This window comes from Argentina anserina, chromosome 3 (assembly GCF_933775445.1).
Source record: "Argentina anserina chromosome 3, drPotAnse1.1, whole genome shotgun sequence".
Taxonomy (NCBI): Eukaryota; Viridiplantae; Streptophyta; class Magnoliopsida; order Rosales; family Rosaceae; genus Argentina; species Argentina anserina.
Window position 1 is genome coordinate 17,638,469 of NC_065874.1, and position 15,117 is coordinate 17,653,585.

The window sequence follows — 15,117 nt, forward strand, 5'->3', positions numbered from 1 at the left end:
GCAGTTGGGAGTTCTTTTCAGATTAGGGATCGGAATACCGGAGGAAAAAGGCGGTGTAGAAAATGCTCAAGAAGGCAAGTCGAATGACAACAGTTTCTATGACAAAGAAGCTTTAAGTTTGGGTTTGGGTTACTGGTATTGGATCATGGTCCCAGGCTCGTGTAAAACTCATACTTAACCCAGAACAGAAATACAACCAAAATAATAAGTGTACACACACATAGACAAACAAATTTATTCATAAGTATATATTTATTTATCAAAATTTCGGGATATTACAAAGGCACTACTCGAGTAAGAGATTTGGAGGTGCCAAGAGATCTCAAGATGGAAGGGATACAGATTATGAAGTGATGGGATATTAAATCGAAGCTATAATTAAGCAATTCAAATATATATCAAATGTATTTATACTAGTGATACTCATATCCAATTTTAATTACGTCATCATACCCGCATCAATTCCCGTTAAAAAATAATGGGTATTCTCCGTCCCCATATCCGTTGGGGATTTGTTTTCCATACTTGTCTCAATATCTGTTAATGATATTTTGTCATATTATATAAAAATTCATATGAAGTATAGAAAAAATGTAAAAATCTAAAATGAAAATTAAATATCATGATGAAAATAGTTTTTTACATTAATCCAACTTAAACTAATACAAGTCTAGTTCAAAATAAAATAATAACTATAAAAACGTTTTTATTTACATAAATTAATTAATTAATATTAAAACATATATAATATATTTCTTATTGGGTGGGGATGGAGATGTGGATCAAAATATCATCACCGCCCGTTACCTGATTTCATATTTCGAATATAGAGGATCCACATACCCGTTCTCCGTTTTTACCCATCACATAGTCTCATTAGGATCGAATACCCGTGAATACCCTACCCGATGGGTAATATTAACATCCCTAACTAGTGACAAAGAAAGTAATTTTTGTCAAGAACATATTTTGTGTCTTATAGAAAATAATTTTTTATTATTTCTTGTTCAACTTAACCAAAAGAGTCTTAAGAGTGAGATTAAAAAAATGTTTTGATTTTTGGGTCTATAATCAATTACCCCTTTTTAGTGTCGCTCATATGGGCATTTTTCCTGTTCGTCTATATAACTCTTGTTAAATCAGTTTTGTACGTAAACCATGTGTATCACACTTCACAAATTTCATGATGAACTTATTGAAATTAGAACTAAGTTTTTCTTCTCTTAAATCTTAGCTAAAAGGCCGAGAAAGGTATTAGTCGTATTACACAAGTTTCTCAGATGTACTCATGTAAGACATTATGTAAACACCATGATACCTATATGTTAGTAATTAGACTACTAGTAGGTGGAGCCGTGGAGGCAAGTGGAGGTAAGAGTCTTGTCTCATCCCGATCATATAACTCATTTTGAGATGAGGATTAAGCATCATATATACATGTATCTCCCATTTTAAGATTGAGCTCTACAACACCCATGAAATTTGCAACTATTTTGGAGATAAACGCTCTCAATTTGAGACTGTGAGAAGCCTGTAATTAGCCAAATGTATGAGACTGTATTGGAGGTTTTCTTATGCGTGACTACTGGTAGTTGTAGGCTTTGAGCTTATAGGCGATTTGCTCGATGAAATATATTTCATTTTTTCTAATTAAATAAAGAGACAATAAAACATATATTTTTTTTATTTCCAGTTTTAAGACAAATCTTATGTGGGGCCCAAAGATAAATCTAGTAAGGAAAACCTTCAATGCTCCACAGTGCTACACCGTTGCATACCGAAGCGGATGAGCCAATCCAGAAACCAGACATACCTTCGACCGTGGGACTAATCCTTGACATAAATATATATATATATATATATAACGGAACATATTGTTTTTACTTTGGTTTCATAAACTTCATAAAAGTATGTAGATATGACATCACAATTAGAACATCATACTAAGTAAAACGATTTACATAAAATTTATAGAAAAGTAAATATCTAAGAAATAACATATTTTTTTTTAAATATGGTGAGTGGGTCAACTGATTAGCTATGCCATGACTCCATGAGTGCGGTAGTGGCTGCAGACATGATGGTGGTATTAGGGGTGGGCATAAAAAACGGAAATTCCGATCCCGTCCCAAAATTCGTAGGGACGGGACGAGACGGAGGTCTAAAAACGTTCGTCCCGTCCCGATCCCGTCCCATTTCATAATAGTGGGATGGGACGTGGGACGAATAATTTATATCCCGCTTCGTCCCGTCCCGTCCCACCTTTAATGAAAACTTAAGAATTCTTATATATTTGTATCAAAATGAAACTAATTTATGTTCTTAATAATTCCAAAATTATATCAATTCAAATAATAATGGTAAATTATAATATTTTGAACATAATATGTATTTTTTGGTTAAATTTTCATTATTAAAGGTTATTTTGTTAATGAAAAAGTAAAAATATAGGTTTTTATTAATTTTATAGGAAGGTGGGATTTGTCTCGTCCCGTCCCAACCGGGATTAATCCCGGGTGGGATTCATTCTTAAAAACCCTCGTCCCGTCCCGATCTCGTCCCGATTCAAAAAAGTGGGACGAGACGTGGGATGAGCCATGTCCCGTCCCATCCCGTCCCGTGCCCACCCCTAGGTGGTTTGCTGATATTGGACATAACACGGAACTTGACTCAAGTTTGAGAACTCTTGTGCCCACATCGTTTGTACACTTTGATTTTGCACTGTAGTGAAGTCTGCATTGTAATTCAGTATGATTCGAATTCCATCTAAAATTATAAACTCGTAATAATAAAATCATAACATTAACATAATTTCAACTGCTTATCAAATTTATTCAATGATAATCAATCACGAGATGGAAATAACTCTCTCTGTCTCTCTTATTTAATTGAAACCATACGATAAACGAATTTTTCAGCAAGTACATTCACAATGTCTAAATCCTCCACATTTCTTAGGGTTGCCCCCTTTTGGGCAGGCGTCTTTGCATTGTCTGTAGCATACAGTCCACGACTAGATTTGGCGCTAGTGTAATCTTACTAGGAACACAGTATATCTGTTAGTCTTCACTATCGGCAAGCCTACGCAAAATGAATCAATTATCATATCAATATTATCTTAGTCTATGAAGCACCGATACACACTAGCGTCTGTATTCAACACAATACGATACGAGGACACGATAAATAATTTTTTTTTGATACGGACATGTGGTGGACACGTTAATTAACTATAACTTTTTAGTTTTTTTTTAATTTATATATATAGACACACATATTTGAATAAAAAACTGAAAACATATAATCTATGAAGCACGGACACGGCTTCTAGGGTCCGTATTGCGTGTCTGTCACTCGGATACATGAACTCAATTTGGACACTGCCCGGACACGCGAGTGTCTGAATCGGACACACGGACACGCACCAACTCATGATAAAAATGAAAGTTCTTATGATGAGAGTCGAACCTTAGTCATCCAAATCATCCAATAACTCCTCAACCATTTCGACAGATTCAGTTTTTGTTATATTTATGCACACTTTAATATATATAAGGAGATAAACTCATGATAAAAATAAGAATGTTTGTGGTGTGATTCGATCCTTGGTCATCCAAAGCACTCAATAACTACTCAACAATTCCAACAAATTCAGTTTTTGTTATATTTATGCACACTTTAATATATATACATCTAAATACTTTCAAAATTTTAAATTAATTTTTAATATATATATATATATATATATATTAAAATAATTTTAATTGACGTGTCCACCACGTGTCCGTGTCCAAAAAATTTCTATATACCGTGTCTACGTATCGAATCGTGTCCGTGTCTGTGCTACATAACATATAATGCAAAACTTTGAAAATCTCTAGTTTGCTTCAGTCTCTGCCTTTCTCTCTTTTTTCACCATTCTTTCTCACATCCCCCTCATCCATATTTTTTTTTTAATGAAACCACTTAGTTTATAAAAAAGATGATCAAGGCTAGAATAACTATTACATATTCCTCCACTACAAGAAGTTGTGAGCATACTCACATGATATGTAGCATATGTCTACTCATTCTAAATTAAACACGACTTATTCATCCTACAACTATGAGCAAACATAATTATAAAACATTATTCAAAATAAACAAAAACCTTAAATTTGATCATTACCATTAACACCCCTCATCCATCTCTATTCTAAATCTGGTGGCTTTTTAGTTTCCACGCCATCCAACAAAGAAATAGAGCACCCACATATATATATATATATATATATATATATATATAATCCCTATCCAGAATGAAGCTTCACTCTGGAATTTCAGAGTGAAGTTTCAATTTTGACACACTTTTCGGTCAAATGTTTTCACCATAAGCGATTCAATATTTAGGTATGCTATTCAAGATCATCTTTACAAAATTTCATCTAATTCGGACATCGTTAAGGTATTGAAATTAGATTAAATCAATGAATGAATTAAAACTGTTCAACATGAACCGTTTGTGTAAATATCAATTTTGAAAGCTCAAACTATTGTCAAATTGGATGAAATTTTGTAGAGATGATCTTGAATAGCATACCTAAATATTGAATCGCTTATAGTGAAAAAATTTGACCGAAAAATGTGTCAAAATTGGAACTTCACTCTGAAATTACAGAGTGAAGTTTCGCTCTGGATATGGACTATATATATATATATATCAATCTCATGATAATTACCTTCTTCTTCCCTTTCCTACCCACCTTCTCCCTAGATTCACCTACAAATCTCACAATCAATCAAAGACCCGCAACCACAAAGCCTCTGAACTCAAACACACATGTCCTAACCCAATAAACCCCAATTTAAATAAATACCCAGCAAACCCAGAACAAACCCGACGCAAGCTTTGATCCAAGTCTCCAACCCAATTAAAGTAAGGATCTCTCACCACTAGAGGACTACGTGAAAGGCGGCAATTGCAAATCAAAGATTAGAGAGAACGAGGTTCACCACTGGTTTGTATTTCGTTTTTATTTTAATTGCATGTCCACAACAAATCCGTATCCAAATAAAGTACACATGTCCATGCGTGTCTACATGTATTGAAATGTATCTTAGGCGTGTCCATGTCGGACACGTGATACGTGAACAAAATGACGTGTCCGTACTTCTTAGCTCTTAGACATCATTTACCATAATATGATTACCATATATACTTTCAAAACAAATATTGTTACTATCAACAATAATCAACTATGTTGGTGTATATGAATCCCTATTATATAAATTTGAAATCTTAACTTTCGGCTCGAACACATATAATCATTAACATATTTATAAACACTCATCATGACATGTAGGCACTTTCAAATTGATTGTTTTATCCATTTCTATCTGTTTGGTTTGTAAATCTATTGTTATTAATTGATCATATATATTTAGTACGTGGTTGTTTTAAGATGATTTAGTGGTTCTAATTCAAATTTTGAAACAAAATGTCAAAAAAAAATGAAAATTTTCATGAATATAGTAGGTACCATAAATGTAATGTTTCCATACACCAAAAGCCTATTTTGATGGGTTGTCGAATTTTTAAAAACCAACAATCCATTCAATAAATTAACTAGAATATCAATATGGGCAAAATTTAATGAAAAGTACATGAACTATCTTTCACTGAGAATTAAGGTTAATCAATTTTTAAAACTATCACCTAAGTACATGTATTGGTGAATTAGACACAGTTTTAATACACCCCGTCAAAATTGTGTTACTTTTCATACGTCTCGTTATTTTTGTAGGGACAATTTTGTCTTCTCAAGGAGAATAAAACATTTCATCTCTCTCTTTCTCGCGATTTCCAGCAATGACTTATGTATGAGGTCTAACACTTGACGATTGTCATGCTCTATGTGTTGACATAATTGAGTTTTGAGTTCACAACGAAAATTGAAGGAATGAGTTGATGATTTGGGTATCGCCAACCTTGATCGAGGTTAGTTTATGTTGGCATGGGCTCATGCCTAACCACAATCAGCACTGCGAACAATACAAGTAGGCCTAAGTACAACCCAAGTCTGCTACGCAAGCCTCAAACCAACCTCGTCAGCTACGTGACAGGTCACGCCGCGACCCAAACCCAGTGCAGATGCGTCCGCACACGCATCCCAAAGAAAGCTCCAGAGAGCACATTAAAAGTGGATCAAATCCCACAATAGAAAATGGATATATGCATTTGCTTTGCTCGGCTATTAAAGGGCTAAGCCCCTTACTACTTAAGGTAAGTGACCTGAACCCCATACTATTACCACTTATCTGACTTAGGCATCAAATAGTTGAAGACCACATCGTCGTGGTCTTCGCTCTGATGAGCTATTATTGCTTATGACAGGAAGGATTACGAGAACACGTGGCGAATATCACATTCTAATAGTGGAGTGTATTAATAATGTGAAATTTTAATTAAAACTCGCAAGTGCACGAATCGTCGTTAGTATAGTGTGCAAGTATGTGGTCGTTCCAACTAGGGATTGAGAATTGATTTAATCCTAACTTAATTGCTCTAAACGAAGAACATAGATTTTAGGTTTTCAAATAATAAATTACAAAAGAAACAAACAAGATAGAACCTAGGATATCATAATCAACCACTATCAATCACCATTACTTCAGGTACAACAATATTGCAATTCACAACTCTTAATCACAAGAATTTAAGTTGAATTATATTGTAGGTACGCCTCAAATTCATCTTCTAATTACTAGATGTAAAGCCCTAAGGTGATCAATCAAATAACTTAAACATAAAACAACAATTCAAATAGTGACTAAGAATTCATCATAAAGAAACTATAAATCGATCTATCAATTAAAACATCAAATTACATAAACAATTATATAGGGAATCATCCTAACCCTAGAAAAAAGTTTAACAAACTACGACTAAGGAAAACATAACAAAAACAATAAAAGAATGGAATGGGAAAGATGGATGGATGGTCTCTGCTCATTTGGCGTCTACATTGTGCTCTCGAGACCTCTCCTCATATAAAATTGGTGCTCCCTTATATAGAGAAGATTCTTGTTATCTCTGACTTCAGTTTCCTTGTAAGACTTAATTTCAGACTCCTAACTTAATATGGAATGGGAAAACCTTGAATTATCGCTTGTAGATTTAGGAATAAGCTCATCATTGAGTCCACATCTGAATCAACTTCCTTGGAGCATTAGAATTTGATGATCTTGTGCCACATAACTTGAAAACTCCATGAATGTCAGCAAATCCGAGCAGATTACTGCACCGACCTTCCTTCACTCAAACGATTATAACTTTCTCTCAAACTATCGAAATCAGGATCCGTAAAATCCTACAGAAAATAGACTTCTGCATCTTTCCAATGGTATAAAGCTTGTGGTCTGATTTGACATGTAACTCTCTCAGGACGTCGGCAACGGCAAAGTTTGATGTTCTGTACAGGCAGATTTTGACGATGAATAATATAATTGTCATTTAATATTTGTTAATTCATTTTAGTTTATTTTCTTATCTCTTTGACAAAAATCTACAAAGACACTAAAATAACATAAATCAATCATAAATTGGAGAACTAAATATATAAACCAAGAATATGATGCATAGAAAAATTGAATAATACAAGTACATCAATTAATCAGTGGCAGTACACAACATTAATAGTTTCCTTTTGTTTTATGATGGATCTTGCCACAATTGGAGATAATTGAGGTAAAACACTAACTATATTCATCCAGTTTTACACGATTATAAGATTGTAATTGACATTGTTGAAATTTGGAAAAGTTGATTATCTGGGTTTTGGGTGAGCAAAACAAGATTATAATAGAACTTGTGCTTGAGCATGCCACAATTAACTTTAATTTTCAATTGGTTGCCTATTTACTATACTCATACTGTTCTAGTTTGTATGGGCTAATTGTATGGTTGAAGCAAGGAGTAAATAAGATTCAGTTTGAGTTCCATCACTTCCATGGTTTGGTGACCCCGATCTTGGAGAGACGAAGGGAAGCTTGAGGTTAGAAGTGATGTTTGTGTCCAAATACAGCTCTAGGAGCGATTGCATTTGCTGGGTTTGGTACCTAGCGAAAGACGAACTCTGTTCTTCAAGGAGGGCAGGAGAAGCCATGCTATGATTAAGAAGAATAAGAACTATATGGATGAGGCGGCCGGTAGGGGTGATAAGCTGGTCTTAGCCTGGGTATAGCATGCAAAAGACCATTTTGCACCCTTCATTTAGAATGTACGGAAAGTGGGTCGATATAATAGATGTACTTATGCGATAGTTTTGGAAATTAACCGATTTTAATTCTTAGTGAATGATAGTTCATGTATTGTTCTTAAAATTTTGCCTATTATCGATATATACGTGAGTAACTGAAAAACAGAGAGTTACTTACAACAAACAATGAGTACGAGGGTTGTCATCACCGTGAAAATTGATCTAAGTGCAATGTTTTCCATCTGATTCTATATAACCAAGTAAAACTGTAAGGAGTGTTGTATATCAAGAAGTAAGAGAATGAACCTCATATACTAGTGCACAACTTAATAATAATAATTATTTTGTAGAAATTTTACCTATTAGCTAACAAATCTATCATGAGATTAAGATATAGATTTTTTTTAATGAATTACATGGCTCCACTACTCCTTTTTCATCTAGGATTTATCTTTCCTGAAAAGAAATCGATAATTAAAGAATATGAAAGAATGAAAATAGAAAAGTAGAATCCTAGTCAAATGAGGAATCATAGCTCAATACACTTAGCACAATTTCATCATCAAAACACCCAAATTCGGTATAGCTCTTCCTAACATACTAAAAAGTATGTAATTATATTAAGTTCTCTCACCAACTAAAGTCTGAATTCTAAAAATTTTAAGCAATATTTTATGCTCATTGACAAGCAAGTTTTGCTATACGACTGTACATGTAATTTAAGGTCTGACATTATGATTTTCACTTATTATTAATATATAAAATGGTGTTTGTTGTAAATTTAAGATTTTATAAATTTTGATCGAGTTATTTTACTACATATATAATTTATTTAAAAAAAGTGGCCATATATATGAGTGTCACGGGCCTCATTCTACAGCTCGTCGTGAGCCCTTGAAATCTGAGGGCCGGCACATATATACTAATATACTGATATTCTCTCCTAAGAGCTAACTCAAAATTTCAAAATATCCTTTAGCCTTATAATTGGCTTCAGTAACCAAGATTGACTAAAAGGGTCATGATAATTGTCTAATCTTATAGATTTGTATTAGTGAATCTTCTGCGTCAATTTTCTATCCTCCCCACCACCACATGTGGTGATACATGCATGTGCATCAAGCCATGAACCCTACCCATATATTTGGTTTTAATTCAATTCACTAGTGTTGCTAGGCAGTTCAAGAACATGGTTCTTTGATTGTAGCATCTATGCTTCTGCTGCCTCCATCCTTCTCAACACACCTTATGCCATGGTAGCTTCACTTGGATTTCTTTTATTCAAAATTCGAACCAGGAAGCCTCCAAGGACCACAAACAAGACCATAAATGATATGATTAAATTGGGAAAAAGAGGACATGATCATATGGGGGTACAGACTTGAGGGCCCTGGAAGTAGCAATATTATGTGGATGTTTTTATTAAGACTTTGTTTTTCTGGTAAAGCTCCAAATGCACAGCAAGGAAACTCCAACGATTCCAATACACATTGAGCCGTTAGTTGGGCACCACCTTCTTGGCGGCTCTCTTGGTCGATTTTTTATTTATCTTAAGAACATTTCTTAGGGGCTTCGTTATTGTTTTGATTGATTGAAAGAGATCATGTGAGCTGTACTGGGTTTGATGATAAGATGTTGCGAATTATTAAGTTGAGAATATGTATTAGTTTAGTTAACTCAAGATTTTGCCCTATTGGTTTCGTCAAGCTTCTAAGTTCATGATTTGTTGGAACTTCTATCTTACTTTTCATAGTTCTATCTTTGACTTACTTTGCATTTTGGAAGATTTACACACATCGGGATGTAATCATCTTCCTTTTTATTATTTGATCTTTTGTTGAGAATTAAACATAACTAACATAAGTAAAATTACACATTCGACTGTAACAAAAAAATTACACATTACAATGACTGCAAAGTCCATTACTAACGTACTTTAAGTAAATAATTAATGTTCGGATTTCTCTATTGAATTCACCGGGTTAGGAGTCTAACGATTAACTTGTTGCTCCCTTGCCAATAGGAAAAGTCTCATAATAGTCTCCCTACGATAATTAGAGTATGACCAAAGCAATATGACGTTTCACCTAACACTTAAAAGTTTTTCATTGAAGCACTAAAATTTGATAAGCATTTAGTCATCTTCAATCTTTGCTATTACCACAAGAATCTACTTCCAAATCGATTGAAAAACTTCATAACAAGCGCTTTTGGAAATACACACAAAGAAGTAAAATGTTTCCCAGGGAGAAATAATCAATATGATCTTTGGCAGCCATGTTATTAAGGCCTGTTATGAAAATGCATGAAAATGTGACATATCAAGCAATTGGAATGTAATCTATCCTATGTCCCAAATTGAACATTATGTTTTATACACCAATCAGTTTCTTGATATCATCATTACAATGCCATTCTTTTCCTGATTAATGTTTTAAATTTAGAGTTTACTAGAATGAAAAATCAGGTAAAAATTTACAGAACAATAATGGAAAAAAAAATACTGCGGAAAATTTGTGAGCAGAGGTTGCAAGATCCAAGAGGAATGAGGCAGGAAAATGAAGAACATTCCAGCAGAGAGAGAGAGAGAGAGAGGAAAGAGACAAATGTAAATGGAAATGCTCAGAACCTAGTCAATGTTTGTGGCCCTTCCATACTTCACACTTACACATGCACCACCCTGATTGAATTGCCCTCACATGTTCCCACATCATCTTCCATTTTTTATTTTTTCAAATATTAATCAAATTTTTTTAAGAAAATGAATGAGAAAAGAAGAACCCAAAACTCCAACCACGAGAGGGGCAGTGAGGTAGAAAATCATGTCTGCCGTTTGAATCCTTGCACTAGCTTGGGTGGCCAGCCGGGGTGGTTCTTAGTGTGTGTAGCATGTGAACATCACATCACATCATTAGTCAGACTCTACTGGGATAACTAAATGGGTGTGGGTTACCTAATTTAACTAAGACTAATCCCTAATAAAAAAACAAACAAAAAACCCAAACTCCCAATATCAGAACCCAAAACTCCCCCATGTCCCACAACAACTATCACTCTCTTCTTCTTTTCCCCCAATTTTTTCCCTCTCAACAAAATTAGAGACTTTAAAGCTTCCATTTTTATCAAACACAGACAGACAGACACACAAAGACACAACCTTTGACACCTTTCCAAGCTTCCCCCTTGATCTTCTTTAAGACCACATACCCTCACCCTCTTCTGAACTCTTCTTCCTCCTCCCAGAATCTTTGACAGTCTTCCCACACTTTTCCAATCACTGAATTCAAGGCTGGCACTTTTGTTATGGAAAGCAAAATCAAATGGGATATCAACTGACAACCTCCTCACCAATGTACTTCTTCTTTCCCAAATATTCTCGCTCAAAATCTTGAAGAGAGATTCTCAACTGGGTCAAAGCCATCATTGCCCCTCCAAGATCAAAACCGATTCCCCATATGTCTTTGCTGAACCGCCACGATTTGATCGAGAGGCAATGCAAGATCAGGAAGCGAGGCTGTTCGTCTTCGTCGTCGTCTTCGTTGGTGCGTAGGTACAGACTGAAGCGGGCCATTCTCGTCGGGAAGCGTGCCGGGTCGAGTACTCCGGTGCCTACTTGGAAGACTTCGACCAGCCCCAGATCGCCGGCTAACTTTGCCGCCATGCCGAAGAAGCAAAAGGGTCTTCTTCAGCAGCAGCAGCAGCAGCATTCTTCCAAAGATGATGGGAAGGGGAAGGAGGTGATGTCAGTGTCGGCGAGGAAGCTTGCGGCTACGTTGTGGGAGATCAATGAAGTTTCTGTCTTGAAAAGTAAAGAGTCTAAGAGAGAGGAGGGTGTTGCTCCAATGCCGCCGAAGTTGGCAGATCCATCTTATTCTCCTATTTCAGAGGTAGTTTATTCTGCCTTCTTTCTTTTTTTAATGTTAATATGATCGACATTTATGTGAGAATTTTGATGAACTTAATTTGTGTTTGTATCTGCTTGTTAGAAGGTAACAACTAACAAAGATTCATATTTGTTGAGTTCTGTTTCGTGTTGATTATCCGTTATCGAAGGTTTAGTTGTTACTTTGTTATGATCTGAGAATATTTATATTTGTGTTGGTGTTGCCATTTTTGGATAGTAACACAAATTGTATGTTCTTTAGCTGAAAGAGGGTGCAGTATGGAACTCCATTATTTATTCTTGGGTCTGCAGATATGAAATTTCTTTAGTTTCTCTAGCTGGGAAGAGTTATGTTCATGATGATATCTGATGATTGAATGATACTAATTTTTATTTACTTTGATTTTGGTAACTTTGTAGAGGAAAGCTGGATCTGGAGGTGGACACCAGAGAAGATTGTCGGCTGTTTCTCATAGAATACAACTGACTGATCACTATTTGGGAGAGTTTGAGACGCATAGCAATCGAAGTGTAATTGAGGTAAACCGATCACTTTATCACATAATAGTTAGGAGAGAAATTTGTTAAAAACATGGACCAAGTGTGACCAATTTTTTTAATAAAATGACAAGAAGATGTTGGCAGTGAATTATAGATATTGGTCCCCCAGAGATTTGTTTGATAATAGCTATCTCATTAAGATTCAAAATCAGTTTTTATCATTGGTCATTTTCAAGGACTAGTACAAGTTTTCGATAGTTCATACCTATCAGTCTCATGTACTCTCATAGTTTTCACTGTTAAAACGGTCAATTTTTCGTGGAGTATGGACCAAACAAATTCTTAATGTTTTACTTATTTTTCTCTTGCTGTTGTCAGACTCATTCTTGGCTCTTCAAAGGACCAATTATGTACATTTTTCTGATATATTGAGGCACAGACGTTATTGATCTAGATTTTTTCTTTTTGAGTTCGGCAACATAAGTTTTGAAACTTTGGATATGTTAAAGCTACAGTTGATTGCCGAAGCACACATGTTGATTTCATATCATAATCTGCAGGTCAAAGATCAATCACATGGAAAAACTGATCGAAAATGCCTCAATACCTGCTTGAAGGAGGTCGGCAATGGCCTTACTACATCAAAGGAGCTCGTAAAAATTCTAACTCGTGTTTGCTGTCTTGAAGAACAGAAAAATTCCTTATATATGCCCTTGCTGACAGCTTTACAAGCCGAACTCGATCGAGCACGTGTCCAGGTTCATCAATTTATCCGAGAACAGAGGTCAAACTGCAAAGAAATTGAGTACCTGATGAAGCATTTTGCAGAAGAAAAGGCAGCCTGGAAAAGCAAGGAGCGAGAGAAAGTACGTGCTGCTGTAGCATGTATAGCAGAAGAACTTGAAGTAGAGAAGAAGCTGAGAAAACAAACGGAACGGTTGAACAAAAAGCTTGGCAAAGAACTGGAAGATAAAAATGTAGCTCTGTCAAAGGCAACAAAAGAACTTGAGAGGGAGAAGAGAGCAAAGGAGATTTTTGAGCAAGTTTGTGATGAGTTAGCTGTAGGTATGGGGGAAGATAGGGCCCATGTTGAAGAACTAAAGAGGGAGTCGGAAAGGGTGCGGGAAGAGGTGGAAAAGGAGAGAGAAATGCTGCAGCTAGCAGATGTGTTGCGTGAGGAGAGAGTTCAGATGAAGCTCTCAGAAGCAAAGTACCATTTTGAAGAGAAAAATGCAGCTGTCGAGCAACTGAAGAATGAGCTAGAGGGCTACTTGAGATCTCATAAGGGTGAAGGCAGTGGTTACTCACCAGACATCAAAAGAATCAAGGAACTTGAGGCTTACTTGAAGAAAATAAATTTTGGGTCATTTCAGACCATAAAGGAAAGAGATCATAAGAAGGAAGTTGCATTCAGAGAAGAGTGTGATGAAGAAGATTCAGGTGATGATTGTCATTCCATAGAACTAAACATGGACAATAGTAATAGGATGTACAAGTGGAGCTATGCTTTTGGAGACGATGCTGAAGATGATTCGAAAAGGAGTTCAGTTGATAAACAATTTAAAGGAAGAAGGTCTCTATCTGAAAAGATACAATGGGAAAACATATGCTTAAACAAAAGTTCCACAGGCACTGATTGGGGATTTGGCTCAAAAACAGAAGAACACGAAGATGGGGATCACACACAAGAACGTGAGACTGAAACAAGACAAACGGATCATCTATGTGTATCATAGACCACATTTTATGTGATTCAAAAGTATGACCAGTTTTAAAGATTTGCCACAACTTGCTGTTATCAGTGCTTGCCTACGAAGGATCTGCGAGTATGAAGTCATTAAAAGAGGAAGTTGTACGGCCTTGCCAAAGAGTGTTTCAATGCGTAACATACAACTGCCAAGGTCAAGTTAACATAAATGTCTTTTTGTTGTATAGTTTCTCTGAGTAATGCTTCTCTTGTTTTCTTTCTTCAAAGCTTTATACAACCTAAATTGCTTGCATCAATCAAATTCAATGTTACAGATAGATCAATTGTATATACAATTTTATACGATGCTATATGTATTCAATATAGTTTATTTTGTAGAATTTGGTCTTTACTAAAGAGAATGTTATAGGAGTTCGTAGATACTGATAATTTGCGTTAGTCATAAGTCATAACTGATAATTAAGTGTTTGGGCGAAGTAAGAATGCATTTTCTTCTTCTGATCCATTCGATGGCCACCTTACTCCAACTCAATATCTCTATTGTTCTTCAAAAATCCTCTCAAGCATATCGGGTTTCAGTTAGCAGAGCTTATCACCTTCCTCACTGTCTCTCTGATTTCCTCGTTAATGCATGTTAAAGCTCTAATAAGTTCTTGAACTATTCTGGAACATAAAACTGTAAGATGTCCTTTTCTGTAGCATCATGAAGACATGAATATAAATCTAGTCGTTCTCAATGCTCTCAAATCAAGCCTGGTCTCTCCCTGTAACTGATGATCCTATGCGTC

The 15,117-nt window shown here is 35.4% G+C and overlaps 2 protein-coding genes across 2 annotated transcripts in view; one reads left to right on the forward strand and one right to left on the reverse strand.

Annotated features, from left to right (window-relative positions):
* Nucleotides 1–15,117, reverse strand: part of LOC126788376 (DNA-directed RNA polymerase I subunit RPA12-like) — a 265,399-nt gene that overhangs the window by 75,448 nt on the left and 174,834 nt on the right. The window lies entirely within an intron of this gene.
* LOC126788369 (uncharacterized) lies at nucleotides 11,385–14,662 on the forward strand. The gene is made up of 3 exons (XM_050514355.1): nucleotides 11,385–12,124; nucleotides 12,541–12,660; nucleotides 13,182–14,662. The coding sequence occupies exons 1-3, from the start codon at nucleotides 11,693–11,695 to the stop codon at nucleotides 14,355–14,357; spliced, it is 1,728 nt and encodes a 575-aa protein (XP_050370312.1). The 5' UTR covers nucleotides 11,385–11,692; the 3' UTR covers nucleotides 14,358–14,662.